This window comes from Anolis carolinensis, unplaced genomic scaffold, assembly GCF_035594765.1.
Source record: "Anolis carolinensis isolate JA03-04 unplaced genomic scaffold, rAnoCar3.1.pri scaffold_7, whole genome shotgun sequence".
NCBI classification, from domain to species: domain Eukaryota; kingdom Metazoa; phylum Chordata; class Lepidosauria; order Squamata; family Dactyloidae; genus Anolis; species Anolis carolinensis.
Window position 1 is genome coordinate 21,232,937 of NW_026943818.1, and position 18,425 is coordinate 21,251,361.

Here is an 18,425-nt window from a genome sequence, read left to right on the forward strand (position 1 = left end):
TGGTGTAAGAGAATTGGCTGTCTACAGAGAAGTTGCCCAGGGGACGCCTGGATATGTTACCATCCTGTTCCTGGATTGAAAGTGTTATTTCCTGTTTAATTGTACTGTCCTCACTTTGAAAGGAGTTGTTCTACTCTAGCAAATTTGTTTTTATGACTACAGTAGAGTCTCACTTATCCAAGACTCGCTTATCCAAGGTTCTGGATTATCCAAGGCATTTTTGTGGTCAATGTTTTCAATATATCATGATATTTTGCTGCTAAATTTGTAAATACAGTAATTACTACATAACTGGATGGCCCATGAGGTCTCTTCCAACTCTACTATTCTATGATTCTATGGCATTACTGCGTATTTAACTACTTTTTCTGTCAAATTTGTTGTATAACAAAGTTTTGGTGCTTAATTGGTAAAATCATAACCTAATTTGATGTTTAATAGGCTTTTCTTTAATCCCTCCTTATTATCCAACATTTTTGCTTATCCAAGGTTCTTCCGGCCCGTTTAGCTTGGATAAGTGAGACTCTACTGTATCACAAACTAGGTTGAATTGGTTGAGATTTGGATGAGAGATTCATTGGAAAACTAGAGCAAAATGTGCTGCAGGATGTTCCTCCTGCAAAAACATAGCAGACCTTTTCCATGTTTTTATGCTAGAAGCGATCAGGGAAATGACATTTGTAACCCAGGAACATGAAATGTGTTGCGTAGTGTAATTGAACTAAATCTTGTCATGCTCCCTTGAAGCCAGGCATGGGTTTTGCCTGGACCAAAATCTGCTCATGTCTTGAACCCAGATATAGTAGTGCCCACTCCCCCAGAAACTCCTTTTGACAATAATGATACAGAGAGCGCTGTTCCTGACATGCGGTTTCTTCCAAGGTGTTTATTCATATCTGTGGCAGCCAAGCGGGCCCTGGGAGGAGGAGAGGAGGAGGAGGAAGAGGAGGCCCCTCAGCCCCATGGAGGGCAAGGAGGGCCAGGGGGGTCCTTGGGCATCGGCACGCGGCGGCGTTGGTGGTGGAGAGCGGCCCCAGGGCCCAGAGAGAGGCGAGCAGGAAGGCCTTACTGCTGCACCCGCCGGATGGACTGGATCTGGGCGGTCTGGGCGTGGGAGCCCCATTCCCGCCAGTGCTTGTAGTCCCCGCCGTGGTGGTCAAACTCCAGGATGTACTGGTAGCCGCGGTAGCCAGGGTACTGGTAGCACACCCACCTGGGAGGGAGGCACAGAAGGAACTGGTTTGGGAAGCGTTTCTGACCCCCTTTGTGCCAGGCACATCACTGCTGACAAAGGATGCCAAGAGTAATTCTTTGAAACAATCTGGGTCAGCTAACACCTCTCAACAAAAGATTCTCACAAGGAGGAAGCAGCCAGGCTTTGAAGCTGAAAGGCCAATCAGTGCTGATTAATGTGGCCAATTGCAACTTTCACACTTGCTTCCAACAGACAAGAGTTCTTAGAAACTAGGCAAGTGGGGTTTCTATAGGGTGGGAGAAACTCCACTTGCCTAGTTTCCAGCAGACCTCACAACCTCTGAGGATGCCTGCCATAGATGTGGACAAAACATCAGGAGAGAATGCTTCTGGAACATGGACATACAGCCCGGAAAACTCACAGCAACCCGATGCCAAGAGCCACAGTGCTTGGCTTGATTGGCATCCCTGAGCCCTACAAGTAAGTAAATTTGTGTGTGTGTGTGTGTCAGGAGCAACCTGAGTTGCTTCTGGAGTGAGAGAATTGGCCGTCTGCAAGGACGTTGCCCAGGGGACGCCTGGATGTTTTGATGTTTTACCATCCTTGTGGGAGGCTTCTCTCATGTCCCTGCATGGAGCTGGAGCTGATAGAGGGAGCTCATCCATGCTCTCCCCGGGTGGGATTTGAACCTGGCAGCTTTCAGGTCAGCAACCCAACCTTCAAGTCACAAGGCTTTTATCCCCTAGGCCATCGGAGGCTCCTAAGTAAGTAAGTAAGTAACTGGGACTCGGGGCGGCTAACATGGGACAAAAGCCCGAAAATACAAACAAGTAAAACAGTTAAAACATGTTATGATAAAATACAGTAAAATCGACAATATACAAACAGTTACCGTAAGCAAACAATGCAATAGACCATCAAAACTCAATTAACAATTAAAATCAAATCAAAATAAAATAGAATAATGGATCAACCAGGTTGGTGGAGAGGATAGCATGGAGGGTGCCGTGTTTCATCCCTGATTGAGTTTCTAGCCCACTCCAAACACATTGGCTCAAAAATATACCCATATCATGCTGCTTAGGACATAGAAGGGACCCTGTTTTATCCCTGGATGCAATAGTTCAAGGCCTGGCTGAACACAGACTGAACCCTTGACATTTTTTGAGGAGACAGCAGGGGGCACTCTTGGCTTTGCATTTCTCTGCTAATGAGGTCTGTGGATCCCAGCTGTTCTTACTATGGACTCCATAAAGGCATTTTGGACATTGCAGATGCGCATGGACCACTCTTCTATCATCCCAACGAAGGTAGACTAACTGGGGCTAATGGGAACTGGAGTCCAACTGTATCAGGGACACTGCCTTGTGATTTGGATGACTAGAGTTCAACCACATTAGATGGTGGCAAACTGGCTCCAAACAAACCTTACTAAAAGAAACCCAGGCCTGTTCTAAATCATTAGACCGATGGCCCTGTCCCCTACTTACGCGCCACTGTGGACCTTCATGGAGCCCACTTCGTTGCTGCCCCATCCCATGGCCTGCAGAGAAGGGTAGTCGTCTTGGAGGTCCCATTGGTGCCCCATGAAGTTCTCCTTCTCAAAGAGGGTGATCTTGGACTCCTTGTGGTTCTGCAGGTTCGGGAGGAAAGGACGCCCGATGAGACTAAGGCCCTGCGGCCGAAGACCTTGCCCTCGGGGGGAAAAGGCAACCGGAGTGCTTTGGACTCACCGCGGAGTTGATGGGGCGGAAGGACATCAGCCGCTCGACGTGGTAAGCGTTGCTCCCGCTCCAGGCCTCCCACCGGGGGTATTCACCACGTTCCAGCACAAACTGCTGCCCACAGTAGTTGGTGTGTTCGTAACCAAACCACCTAAAGGTAAAGAAGAGGCAGGCATGGATCGTGGGTTGGAAAAGTATAGGGTCATCTATCTATACACATTATCTATAATCATCATCGTCATCATTTAATTACTTATTAATCGCCCTCCATCCAAGATGCTCTAGGCAATTTACAAGCTAAATTGTAAAGGATAAAAATACATACATACAAATATTGATAAAATTAACATAGATCAAAAGCTCTAGTAAAAAGCCAGATCTTAAGTGCTAGGGTAAAAGGCCCCAACTCACGCATGGCTCTCATATAAGGTAAAGGTAAAGGTTTCCCCTGACGTTAAGTCCAGTCGTGACCGTCTCTGGGGGTTGGTGCTCATCTCCATTTCTAAGCCGAAGAGCCGGCGTTGTCCATAGACATCTCCAGGCCATGTGGCCAGCATGATTGCATGGAGCGCCGTTACCTTCCTGCCAGAGCGGTACCTATTGATCTACTCACATTTGCATGTTTTCGAACTGCTAGGTTGGCAGGAGCTGGGGCTAACAGCGGGCTCTCACTCCGCTCCCGGGATTTGAACCTGGGACCTTTTGGTCTGCAAGTTCAGCAGCTCAGCGCTTTAACACACTGTGTCATAATATAAAGGTAAAGGTTTTCCCTGACATTAAGTCCAGTCATGTCTGACTCTGGGGTTGGTGCTCATCTCCATTTCTAAGCCGAAGAGCCGGCGTTGTCCGTAGACACCTCCAAGGTCATGTGGCCATTGGCATGACTGCATGGAGCGCCCTTACCTTCCCGCCGGAGTGGTACCTATTGATCTACTCACATTGGCATGTTTTTGAACTGCTAGGTTGGTAGGAGGTGCCATAATATACACATAATAAAATTGAAAATCTGTATGTGTATGTGTGGCAGAGGTATCCACTTACACAAACAGCCTCTCACCTCCACACATACCCAATATGCCCAGATATGAATACTGGTGGATTTGGGGTGGAATTGGCTTTGTAGCTACTGGGATGTATAGTACACCTGCAATCAAAGAATACTCCAAACCCCACCAATGATGGACCTGCACCTAACTTGGCAGACAGAACCTCCATGATCAACTGAACGTACTATTTATTTATTTATGTATTTATTTCTATCATTTCTACCCTGCTCTTCTCACCCGCAGGGACTCAGGGCGGCTTACAGACTGGCAATTTATGCCAATACACCATAGTACAATAAAATAAACATTAAAACAGTTAAAACATTTATAATATACAATATACAAAATTTAAAATAGTGCAAAGTGCTTATGCCCTTCGTCCACCAGACCTTGTACAAAAACCTTTATTCCAGACCAGTCGAAGCCAGTAAAGACTTATTCTTTAAATGCTTGCTCGCATAACCAGGTCTTCAGTTTCTAGTGGGATTTGACTGGACTGAGCCAACACGGTGGGAGTTGTAATTCATCCTGTGGCTGGAAAGCATACTCAGCCCCACTGATTATGCATCTAGAGCATATTTGCCAAACATGACAAACTTTAAGTATTGATAGAGTTTCAGGGAGTTAATCTGGCATTATGTGAGTTGTAGCACACCCACAACCTTATGCATTTATTTATTAACTACACTAGCTTTGCCCGGCCATGCATTGCTGTGGCTTATGCTTTCAGAGTGTTGTTCTTTATTTACTGTCATGATTTTAGAGATTATATTGTTCAGTATTATTATATCAAAGTAATTATTACATATTATATTGATAATCTTATATTATCTGCTTAGAACTGGATTATATGAGGCTCCTTCTTCACAGCTGTATAAAATGCACACTGAAGTGGATTATATGGCAGTGTGGACTCAAGATAATCCAGTTCAAAGCAGATAATATAAGATTCTAAATGTACCTGTGTGGAAGGGCCTTGAGTCTACACTGCCATATTCTGTAATCCAGTTAAAATCAGATAATCTGTATTTTATAGGCAGTGCAGAAGAGGCCTAAGTGAGGCCTAACTCTGCCTGTCCCCTGGGCTGAATGGGTTGCCAGGAGACCAAGTGGGCGGAACTTAGCCTTTTAACTGGCAGCAATGGGATAAAAACAATTATTCCTCTCCCTCTAATTAGGACTTCATTTTTCTTTTCTTTTTTGTTGTATGAACATAGAGGCATGGATGAGGGGTTGTGCTGCCAAGTTTAGTGTTTCTGGGATGTGTAGTTTTGTTGTTTTGTCCTAGGCCGAAATTTCATTACCCTTTTATATATAGAGATTTATATCCCGCTCTTCTCACCCCAGAGGGGACTCAGAGCGGCTTATAAATCAAACATACATACAATATATTATTAGCATAGCACAATATAAGCATTAAATTACTATATTGTACTATATCATTATATGGTAATATTATTAGGTATTATGCATTTTGTTAAATAAAATAATGACTTCTTCTAATGACCTGGGCAACGCCAGGTACCCAAGCTAGTGTGAAAAATTAAAGGAGCCTTGTCGCCCCTCCTTCCCTCCCGCAGCAAGGCGGTTGAGGCAGTGAGCGGCTTAGGAGGACACTATAATTCCACTCTCATGACTGGGCCTAAATATAACCTTGTGGTTGGTTGGGGGCAGAGTTCTTGACCTGCCTTCTTTGGTCACGGGACTCTGGCTCATAGAGGCACTTCTGTCCAGCTTTGCAAAGTCCATCAGACACCTCCAGATGGGATGACAGACTTGGAAGAGATCTAGTTCAGGCAGGAATCCCCAAGTAAAGGCCCCATAGCAGGGGTCCTCAAACTTTTAAAGCAGAGGGCCGGTCCACAATCCTTCAGACTGTGGAGGGGCCAAATTATCATTTGGAAAAAAAAACGAACAAATTCCTATGCACACTGCACATATCTTATTTGTATTGCAAAACAACAACAACAACAATAACAATGAAAGAACAATAAAATATTTAAAAATCAAAACAATTTTAACCAACATAAACCTATCAGGATTTCAATAGGATGTGTGGGCCTGCTTCTGGCCAATGAGATAGTCAGGTTAATTAGGATTGTTGTTGTTGTGTGCCTTTAAGTCATTTCAGACGCTGGGCGAGCCTAAGTCTAAAATTATTTATTTATTCATTTACTACATTTATTTACTACATTTATATCCTGCCCTTCTCACCCCGAAGGGGACTTAGAGCAGCTGTATCTATATACCATATATTATATTATTAGCATAGCACTTTATCTATGTTTTGAGTTTACAACCTATGATGTGCACTTTGCTAATCTACTATTACAACCTCAGTGTTTTAAAATTCTATGTATTTAATAAGTGTGTTTTTATTCTTTTTGATTAATGTGCAAATATTACAATTGGTGCATGTTATTGTTTATTGATGTATTGTATATTGTTATTGTTTTGTATTTGATATTTCTGTGAGCCGCCCCGAGTACCCTTTGGGGGAGATGGTGGCGGGATACAAATAAACTTATTATTATTATTATTATTATTATTATTATTATTATTATAGCACGATATTAGCATTATATATTACTATATTGAACTATACCACTATACTGTAATATTATATGTAATATATAACATATAATTAATATTATTATATGGTATTATTAGTATTATATTGTATAAAATGATAATATTATTATCAATATCATATGTATATACAATATATTATATTATTAAAACTGATATAAAAATATTATATTATAAATGAGGGCGGGGACCAGCTAAATGACCTTGGTGGGCCGCATCCGGCCCCCGGGCCTTAGTTTGGGGACCCCTGCCCCATAGGATGCTTTAATTGCTCTGTTACTTGGCAAGAGACAATCCCACCTTCCACCTTTTTTCCATTGCTATTAAAACGACCTGGGTTACAATCATTGCTAAATTGCCACCACGAATATGAAACAGTTCCCTAGATTTCCCCATCTGTAACTGGTCTGTATTCATGATTACTGCTTAATATACTTAACTAACAAGCTGACAGTTTGACACTCTTTCTGTCTGAAGTACAGTAGAGTCTCACTTATCCAAGACTCGCTTATCCAAGGTTCTGGATTATCCAAGGCATTTTTTGTAGTCAATGTTTTCAATACATCATGATATTTTGTTGCTAAATTCATAAATACAGTAATTACAACATAACAAAACTGCGTATTGAACTACCTTTTCTGTCCAATTTGTTGTATAACATGATGTTTTGGTGCTTAATTTGTAGAATCATAACCTAATTTGATGTTTAATAGGCCTTTCCTTAATCCGTCCTTATTATCCAAGATATTCGCTTATCCAAGGTTCTGCCGGCCCGTTTAGCTTGGATAAGTGAGACTCTACTGTATTAGAAATGAATCGATGCATAGCACTGAAGAGTCAATAATAATAATAATAATAATAATTTTATTTTTGTACCCTGCCACCATCTCCCCAGAGGGACTCGGGGCGGCTTACAGATATAAAACCAGCATACAGTATACGGTTTTACGAAAACACACAAGTAAATTTAAAAGGCATTAAAAATCACGATCATTATAAAACACATGAAAGACACAGCAATAAAAACATAAAATGAGCTGGGCAAAGTGCACTGAGTGGAACTTGTAAACAAGAAGGAAGATTAAGGTGCTACAACGTCATGGGAAGAGCCTTAAACTGGGGTGAACACTGAGGTTATGTCAAGGAGTTAACCAACAACTGGTCAGAAGAACCCGCTAGTACAGTAGAGTCTCACTAATCCAAGCCTCGCTTATCCAAGCCATTTTTGTAGTCAATGTTTCCAATATATCGTGATATTTTGCTGCTAAATTCGTAAATACAGTAATTACAACATAACATTACTGCGTATTGAACTACTTTTTCTGTCAAATTTGTTGTATAACATGAAGTTTTGGTGCTTAATTTGTAAAATCATAACCTACTTTGATGTTTAATAGGCTTTTCCTTGATCAGTCCTTATAATCCAAGATATTCGCTTATCCAAGCTTCTGCCGGCCCGTTTAGCTTGGATTAGTGAGACTCTACTGTACCAGAATGTACTAGTACCGCTAGTACAAGAATGCCTCAGATCAGGCAATAATAAAAGGGCAAGATAATTTTGTGATGCAAAATTATATTCTTAGGGGTGTTTTTCCATTTCTTTTCTTATCTTTCAACTCTTCATCCCCAGAATGAAGCCCTTGGAGATTTTTGCTCCTCCATCTGGATATACAGTAGAGTCTCACTTATCCAACATAAACGGGTCGGCAGAATGTTGGATAAGCGAATATGTTGGATAATAAGGAGGCATTAAGGAAAAGCCTGTTACACATCAAATTAGGTTATGATTTTACAAATGAAGCACCAAAACATCATGTTTAACAACAAATTTGACAGAAGAAGTAGTTCATTACACATTAATGCTATGTAGTAATTACTGTATTTACAAATTTAGCACCAAAATATCATGATGTATTGAAAACATTAATTACAAAAATGCGTTGGATAATCCAGAACGTTGGATAAGTGAGACTCTACTGTATTTCTAACTGCTCTCTGTTGTTTAATGCTTTGGGGAGGCTTTGTTACTCACGCGCCACTCTCCACTTTGAACGAGCGGATGTTGTCAAAGCTGCACTCCATGATGCTGGGGCAGGAGGCGGCAAACTCCATCCTCTTGCCCTGGAAGTTTTCTTGGTCGTAGATGGTGATCTGAAATGGAGCGAGAAAGAACTTCAAGGCCTTGCAATAGAAACCCAGAAAAAAGAGAGGGACTATTTGAGCCTATTCCATTGAATACTGGAGGGGTTTGGGGAGAACTGGCCCTCCTTTCTGGGAGTTGTAGTTCAGCCACAACCAGAGAAATCGGTGACTTCCACCGATGATGTACCTAGACCAGGGGTCCCCAAACTTTTTAAACGGGGGGCCAGTTCACAATCCTTCGGACCGTTGGAGGGCCGGACTATAGTTGGCCACCGAGCAATAATAATAATGAATAATAATAATAACAACAACAACAACAATAATAAAGAGGGTTGGAAGAGACCCCTTGGGCCATTGAGTCCAATCCCCTTCTGCCTTTATGCACTGAAAGCACAAGCACAGCACCCTTGACAGATGGCCACCCAGCCTCAATGTTAATAATAATAATAATAATAATAATAATAATAATAATAATAATAATAATACAGGGTTTTGGAACACAATACTCCTGACCTCACAATTGTGTTAAAAAACAAAGTATGGATTGTCGATACTGCAATCCCAGGGGACAGCAGGATTGAGGAGAAACAACTGGAAAAGCTGACACAATATGAGGATTTAAAGATTGAATTACAAAGACTCTGGCACAAGCCAGTCAAGGTGGTCCCAGTGGTGATCGGCACACTGGGTGCAGTGCCTCAAGACCTTGACCTGCACTTAAACACAATCGGCGCTAACAAAATTACCATCTGCCAGCTACAGAAGGCCACCTTACTGGAATCTGCACGCGTTATTCGCCGATACATCACACAGTCCTAGACACTTGGGAGGTGTCCGACGTATGATCCAATACAACAACCAGCTGAGTGTCTGCTGTGGACTCATCTTGTTGTGTTTCTAATAATAATAATAATAATAATAATAATAATAATAATAATAATAATAATAGCTTTAAGAGAAGAAGAGACCCTTGGGTCATTTAGCCCAACCCCCTTCTGCCCTTGTGCCGTGGGGGCCGGATAAATGGCTTCGATGGGCTGCATCCGGCCCCCGGGCCTTAGTTTGGGGACCCCTGACCTAGACCAAACTTGGCACACAGAACCCCCATGACTACCTCAACCTATTGGAGAGATTTGAGGGGACTGACTCACCATAGTGGGAGTTGTAGTTTACCCTACAGCTTGATGTATTTATTGCTGTGTTTGGATTTGTTTTTACTGTTGTATTTTTATATTGTTTGGGCATAGTCCCTTTGTAAGCCACCCTGAGTCCCCTTGGGGAGATCAGGCAGGATATAAGAATAAATTATTATTATTATTATTATTATTATTATTATTATTATTATTATTATTATTATTATATTGAGAGCACACTGAACTGCACCGATGATGCATCCAGAGCAAACTTGCCCAACATAACAAACTTTAAGTACTGATAGAGTTTTCTGGGGTTCACCTGGCCTGATGTGAGTTGTAGTTCACCCACAATCTTACCGAGTACCCAAGCTCATACAATCATAATTTTAAGCTCTATTCAATTCCCGTGTACCCCGAAATGTGATCGTTTTCATCAGGACGTACCTTCCAGGGACCAAACTGTGCCTGTTGTGGGTTGGTTTGAGCCATCTTGGCGACAGAGGTGAAATCTAAGCAAAAGGCAGAGGAAGAAAGAGAGAGAAATTAGATTATTTTAAGTGGCGTTAACGCTGGAACTGTGGATGGGCCATCAATGAATCCCAGGTGCTGAAGGCAACATTGTAGATGAAGGAACTGGCAAAACCATCTCTGAGTCTGCTGCTCTAAGAACACCCTACAAAAATGAATGGGATTACCAAAGTCGATGGCCGAGTTGACGGGAAACCCATACTGATTTGATCTTCTCTCCGGCCTCACTTCAAAGGAGAAGACAGCAACAATTCCTTCAAAACAACGAGGTAAATTTCCTAAGGATTCCTCAACAAGCCTTTATTTATTATATTTATTATTTATTTATATTTATTATTATATATTTTCAGTATTTATACCCCACTGTTCTCACCCTGAAAGCGATTCAGAGCTGCTTACAGAACACACATACGGCAAACATTCAATGCTGATTATACCGTTAACAAGGACAGACAATACAAACAGAGGTAAAGGCAGTTTTTCTCATCTTATTTCCGGCATCTTGGAGGCTGTGCTCGATTCCGGCCACAGGGGGGTGCTGTTGCTCCATCTTCTATGCCAAGGAGATTTCCTCTTGATTGATGTACCTATTTATCTACTCGCATTTTGGCTTTTGACCTGTTAGGTGGTCAGGTGAGCTGGGGCTAATGGTGGATGCTCACCCCGACCCGGGCTCGAATTGCCAACATTTCAATCGGCGGGATTTTTCTGCAGCACAGCGGTTTAGCCTGCTGTGCTAAGCCTGGCCGTTCCATACCACTTTAATCACCATGTGATCCTGGGATTTTGTAGTTTGATGGTTTGAATTAAGCCAAGGATAGAGTGGAAGGAGGAGAGACACTGGGACGTTGTAAATAGGAAAATGGGATGGCAGAGGAGTAACAATTATTTTGGCCTCGGTTTCCCAATCTATGTATCTATGGGTTACAAAGAGACTGTGCAAAAGAGATTGTTATATACTTCGTATGCAAAGTCAACTCCACATATTCTATCATTAGACAACCCTTGTTCAAACATTTCAAGTCCCGTCTTTATTGACGCTGCCGTTTCTTTGTTCAGGACTGTTTGATGATGGCGAAGGGGAGATTTGTCTTCCCCAAAGTATTTATTCATTTACTTAAACGGCTCCCATTCACCACCCACTGGGCTCAAAAGACAATAAAGCTGCAATGGTAATCATAAACAAAAAAAAAATCATCAAGCTCAGGCTCCAATATCGTTAAGGAAAAAACGAGCAGAGGATTATAATATTTTTCTAGGTAGTAAAATCAGAGAGATGTAATAAACCAACCTTAAGCACTGTTAAAAACAGGAAGGAACAGGGGAGTCTTCACTGCTAGCTGAAAACCTCTCAAGGCAAACAGATGTGTAAGTCTGTTTTGAAATGGGAAGAAAAAGATGGAAATAAATCTAGTTGCGCCTCCGAGACTCAAGCTTTGGTGGATCTGGCAAAAGGGAGTGAAATCCTTCCAAACTGATGCTAGAAATGTCTTTGTCCAAATCAGTCTCGACAATAAGACTAGGTTCCTTTCTTTATGTCAAAACCGACTAACATGGCTATCGATGGCTTTGAATATTTTATGGGCATTAAGAGACCTTGGAGTGTTGCAGAACCCCATAGCAGCCATTCCTGCAAAAACAAATCACCTTTTTTTGGGTGCCCAAATACCCTATAGCCTCCCTGTTCACTATATTTGGGACACTGAGAGGCAAATGCCCCATGGAACAATAGATCATAGAAACCTAGAGTTGGAAGAGACCCAGTGGGCCATCCATTCCTACCCTATTCTGCCAAGAAGCAGGAAAATCGCATTCAAAGCATCCCCGGTAGATGGCCATTCAGCCTCTGTTTACAAGCCTCCACCACACTCTAGGTGGTGAACAGCTCTCTCTCACAGTGAGGAAGTTCTTTCTCATGTTCAGGTGGAATCTCCTTTCCTGTCGTTTGAAGCCATTATTCTGCGTCCTAGTCTCCAGGGCAGCTTCCCTCCTCCCTATGACTTCCCCTCACTTCTTGATCCATGGCCCCCATCATGTCTCCTCTCAGCCTTCTCTTTGGCAGGCTAAACATGCCCAGCTCTTTCAGCCGCTCCTCATAGGGCTTGTTCTCCTTTGAGTCGCCCTCCTCTGGGTCCTCTCTTAAAGGCTGCCAAAGGGGTCAGAGGAGAGGTACCTACTCGCTGGGCCCGGCTCTCACCTCGCTCGCTGAATGCCGACAGTTCCTCCATGAGCCGCGTACCCTCTGGACCGGCCTCTTCGGCTTATATAGTGCCAGTGTCCAGACAGGGACTGGGCACCGTTTGAGCTGGAGTCAGCACGATGCATTCTCTGCCATTGAGCCGCTCTTGATCCCCGGGAGATTTTGGCCGCTCGCCTCTGCGGTCCAAGTCACATTCTTGGCAGGGAACGGGTCCAAAACATCCCCTCCGGCCAGACTGGCAGTGACAGCAAGAACTCCCTCTCCCTACACAAACAATAGGTCACACTATACATTAGGAGAGGCAATTGAGATAAAATTATTATTATTATTATTATTATTATATTATGACACAGCAAACAAGATAGATATGCTGGATTTCCTATCACAGAATCACAAGTCGAACACTTCCCAAGTGTCTAGGACTGTGTTGTTGTTGTTGTTGTTGTTGTTGTTATTATTATTATTATTATTATTATTATTATTATTATTATTATTATCTACAATTTACCCCAATCAGCCCCACATATTAAATGTAAATTGTATATTGTAGAGGTGACAATGAAATATGATGTATACATTCAGATTTATCATATTTATTTATTGTATTGTTGGAGCCTCCAGTGGCCTAGGGGATAAAAGCCTCGTGACTTGAAGGTTGGGTTGCTGACCTGAAGGCTATCAGGTTCGAATCCCACCCGGGGAGAGTGCGGATGAGCTCCCTCTATCAGCTCCAGCTCCATGCAGGGACATGAGAGAAGCCTCCCACAAGGATGGTAAAACATCAAAAAACATCCGGGCGTCCCCTGGGCAACGTCCTTGCAGATGGCCAATTCTCTCACTCCAGAAACAACTCTGGTTGCTCCTGACACGAAAAAAAATTGTATTGTTACAAGTGTTTTATTTAATTATTGTATAGAATGTAATCAGGTCTTTTCAAGACTGGTTGTTTTGCTTGGTACTTCAATATGGCTTAAGGGCTAATCAATAAAATATTATTATTATTATTATTATTATTATTATTATTATTATTATTGACACAAAGACGTAGCATGACATAGCAAACGAGATATATATGCTTGATTTCGTATCACAAAATCACAAGTCGAACACTTCCCAAGTGTTTAGAACTGTGTGATTATTACAGTAGAGTCTCACTTATCCAAGATAAACGGGCCGGCAGAACATTGGAAAAGTGAAAATCTTGGATAATAAGGAGGGATTAAGAAAAAAGCCTATTAAACATAAAATTACATTATGATTTTACACATTATTTATTTATTATCACATTTATATCCTGCCCTTCTCACCCGAAGGGACTCAGGGCAGCTTACAACAGTGGCAACCATTAGATGCCCATATAAACCAATATAAAACAGCACATAAAACAGTTAAAACTATTAAAATACATTATGAATTAAAAATATACGCTTCAAACATAAAATCAGATCCATTCATCCTCATGCTTTGTCGAAATTAAGCACCAAAACATCATGTTTTACAACAAATTGACAAAAAAGCAGTTCAATACACAGTAATGTTATGTAGAAATTACTGTATTTACGAATTTAGCACCAAAACATTGCAACATTGACTACAAAAACAATGACTTCTAAAAGGCAGAACTGCCTTGGATAATACAGAACCTTGGATAAGTGAAGCTTGGATAAGTGAGACTCTACATTATTATTATTATTATTATTATTATTATTATTATTATTATTATTATTATTTTGGGGAAATCAGAGAGTCTCTTTGCACCCATCTCTTCTGTCCCCTCTCTTTTATATATATATTTGTGCAAACCCTTCAAGAAAGCAGACATAAAACTCCATTAACAATATGATTTTTTGTTCCTGGGCTATGAATGTCATTTCCCAATTGGTTCTATCATAAAAACATGGCAAAACCTTTATTTATTTTTTTGCGGGAGGGACATCCTGCAACACATTTTGCACTTAATTTTTACATGAATCAGAGTCTCAACCAATTCAACGTGGTTTGTGGCAGCTACAAAAGCAAAGTTTCTGGAGAATAACAACTTTCAAAGTAAGGACTGCACAATTAAACAGGAAATAACCCTTTCAAACCAGGAATATGAAATTATTCATTTTGTTACATAGTGTAATGACGGAGTGAAATAAACAAGATCTCCTCATTAAAATCATGCATACCAATAAAGTGTAGATTTCAAAATACAATAGAGTCTCACTTATCCAAGCTAAACGGGCCGGCGGAACCTTGGATAAGCAAATATCTTGGATAATAAGGAGGGATTAAGGAAAAGCCTATTAAACATCAAATTAGGTTATGATTTTACAAATTAAGCACCAAAACATTATGTTATACAACAAATTTGACGGAAAACGTAGTTCAATACGTAATAATGTTATGTTGTAATTACTGTATTTACGAATTTATCACCAAACTATGATGATGATGATGATGATGATGATAATAATAATAATAATAATAATACTTTTATTCTTATTCCTCTATATCCCCGCAGGGACTCAGGGCGGCTTACAAATGCAAAAGAGTATACATACAAAAACATCAAACACCGAAAACGCACAAATGAAAAATTAAAACATATGATTAAAATCAAACCATTAATAAGACAAAGTTAAAATACATCAATAAAAACATAAGGATGGGCTGATCAAAGTGCACTAAGTGAGACTTGTAAACATAGAGGAAGTTAAAGGTGCTATAATGTTGTAATTACTGTATTTACGAATTTAGCACCAAAATATCACAATATATAGAAAACATTGACTACAAAAATGGCTTGGATTATCCAGAGGCTTGGATAAGCGAGTCTTGGATAAGTGAAACATAGTTTAAAATGAACTGGGTGTGCCTTCCGGAAGAGGCAAGTCTTTCGTTTTTGTTTTAAATTCTGACAACTCACTCAGCTGTCAAATCTCAATACAGTTGGACTGCAACTCCAATCATCTATTGACATGTATTACTTGGGGCCGATGGGAGTTTGCTTTCTCTGGGTCACTTAGCCTGCCTCTCTTTTTTTGGGATTCCTAAATGCTTCTACAGTTCCTATCATGCAAATATGTGAATTTCCCTTCCGAGGGGGAGATTTCCCTCACTTCCTGCTGTCTTAGCCCCTGTTTTAACTAGGAGTCATTTGTAAATAAGGTGTTTATAACTCAGGGACGGTCTATAATGTCTTCTGGGAGATCCCAGCATCCACCGCTTCCTTCGTCCTGATAGCAGGGCCTCTGCCCTCCCCGAACCTTTGCCCCCGATCAGGCCATCTCCTCCCAATTGGGTCGCCCCAATCTGAAGCTGATTAAAGCCCCCCCGGCCCCCCACCCGCTCGATTAAGCTGAGCCCGCTTTGTTGAATTCCCCATCGCTTATTTGCAGAAACACAAAAGGGATGGCCAGGGAAAGTGCTGAGCCCAGCAGCCACGGGACGCGGGGCCTGACCAGGGCCGGGCTGGGCAGAGCGGGAAGGGCAGTCGTCCAACTTTCGGGGGAACTTGCCTTCACCTGCATCCCATGAACCTCCAACTGAGGGTCCGGTCAGCAAACAGCATTCGTATAGACCCCAATGGGAGGCAAAACTGAAGCCATAGAATCCTAGAGTTGGAAGACCTTCTTTCGTGTAGGAACACACAATCCAAGCCCTCCTGACAGAGGGCCTGACCTCCAGAGAAGGAGACCCCACCATCTTCGATCTTCCACTGTTAAACTGCTCTTACTAACAGGATGTCCTTCCTAACGTTTAGGTGGAATCTCTTCTCCTACCGTTTTAATCCATTGTTTGCGTTATGTCCTAGTCTCAGGAAACAAACTTCTGGGGTCAAGAGGATGTGATTTGCCCAATGTCCACTTTCCACCATCTCACCATCGTAAGAGATTGATTCCAGTTTTAATGACGGCTGCTTGACTGGAAATGTCCAAATGTTGGTTGTCTTTACAAGCAAACCTTGAGAAAGTGAGTCAATGCAACCAGGATGCTGTCACTATTGTAGGCACGGAGGTATCCAACAGCTGGGATCCACCTGAAAGAATAAACACTATTGGTAGATAGTTGTGTCTTGTTGTGTTTGTAGGAGCAAAATTACTGTATATACTCAAGTATAAGCCGAGTTTTTCAGCCCTTTTTTAGGACTGAAAAAGCCCCCCTCGGCTTATACTCGAGTGAGGGTCCTGGTCGGCTTATACTCGAGTTTATATGGTACATTTATTATTTTTCTCTGTTATTATTGGTATTATTATTACATTTATTTTTTACTCTGTTATTTTTGTTACTATTACATTTATTTTACTCTATTTTTATTATTATTAATACATTTGTTATTTCACATTTATATTATTATTGTTATTACATTTATTATTTTACTCCATTATTACATTTATTATTTTACTCTATTATTAATAAAAGGATACATAAGGGCATTTACAAAGAAGAAGATGAGAACTTAAAGGTTCTGACATCCATGTAGATATAACCGTATATACTCGAGTATAAGCCGACTCAAATATAAGCCAAGGCACCTAATTTTATCACAAGAAAATTGGGAAAACATTGACTCAAATATAAGCCGAAAGTGGTAAATTTCAGAAATAAAAATAGAAACCAATAAAATTACATTAATCGCGGCATCTGTAGGTTAAATGTTTTTGAATATTTACATAAAACTCTAATTTAAGATAAGACTGTCCAGCTCTGATTAAATCATTATTCTCATCTTCTTCAATGTAAATGCCCTTATGTATCCTTTTAATAATAAAAGAGTGAAATAATAAATGTAATACTAACAATAATATCAGAGTGAAATAATAAATGTATTGTTATTAATAAAAATAGAGTAACATAAATGTAATACTAGCAATAATAATATCAGAGTAAAATAATAAATGTATTATTAATAATAAAAATAGAGTAAAATAAATGTAATACTAACAATAATAATAGAGTAAAATAATAAATGTAATGATACCAATAAAAATAGAGAAAAATAATAAATGTACCATACATACTCGAGTATAAGCCAGCCAGGACCCTCACTCGAGTATAAGCCGAGAGGGGCTTTTTCAGTCCTAAAAAAGGGCTAAAAAACTAGGCTTATACTCGAATATATACAGTATTTGAATATTGATGGGTAACAAATATATTTTTATTATTTTATGACTATTATCTGACATCCTTATCTATATCTTTAAGCCATCCTTTCCCGATCTCTCTACAATAGTTTTCTTATCTCTCTGTCATCTTATTCTACCCTCTCCTTTCTGCCAAGTTGAGTTAGATCACATAATTTTGGCATATTTGATTCGGTTTGCAGCGATTGAAGCCTGCCGATAACTGAGAGCAAAAGTGGGAGAAGGAGAAAGAAGCCGGGACTTTTGTTTTTAAAGTTTGATGGCACTTTTTGCTGCGACTCTCCCTGCCGGATCAGACTGTTGGAAGGCACGCCATGGTTGTATGTATAGGGTTTGGGCAAATATTGATGCAAGGCAACCATGTTTCTATATCAACAGGTATTCAAGCGGCTCTCGGGTTTGTTTAAGTAACTGTAAGAGATAAAATAATATTTGGAAGGGGAAAACTAACAGAAGGAATTACCATTGACATCAGGCGTGAAAGCAGCTGCAGAGAGTGTCTGCTGGAAGACTACTGGGAAACACTGGCGATGTTTTGAATCACAACTTGTTCAGGAGTGCTGGGAACTACAGTCTGACAACATCTCAAACGCCGGCTGATTTTCGTTGTTTCCATCAGTGTTTAACTCTACTGTACCATTTTTCTCACCCCTGCAGGGATACAAAGCGGTTTACAACATAAAAATGGCAAAATTCAATACCAGCCATACATGTGAAAACATAACAAACAGATCAT

General features: G+C 40.7%; 1 protein-coding gene across 2 annotated transcripts; it reads right to left on the bottom strand.

Annotated features, from left to right (window-relative positions):
- Positions 1-857: 857 nt before the first annotated feature.
- On the bottom strand, positions 858-12,712 carry cryba1 (crystallin beta A1). Of its 2 annotated transcripts, XM_008120328.3 has the most exons (7): positions 12,558-12,712; positions 11,652-11,734; positions 10,277-10,341; positions 8,587-8,705; positions 2,929-3,070; positions 2,686-2,828; positions 858-1,213 (listed from the first exon to the last, which is right to left on the bottom strand). In XM_008120328.3, exons 3-7 carry the CDS (start codon positions 10,319-10,321, stop codon positions 1,066-1,068), a joined length of 597 nt encoding a protein of 198 aa, XP_008118535.1. In that variant the 5' UTR covers positions 10,322-10,341; positions 11,652-11,734; positions 12,558-12,712; the 3' UTR covers positions 858-1,065. The 2 variants fall into 2 exon arrangements, with proteins under 2 accessions (XP_008118535.1, XP_003227214.2); XM_003227166.4 differs by lacking the exon at positions 11,652-11,734 and having other exon boundaries at positions 12,558-12,701.
- Positions 12,713-18,425: the final 5,713 nt, after the last annotated feature.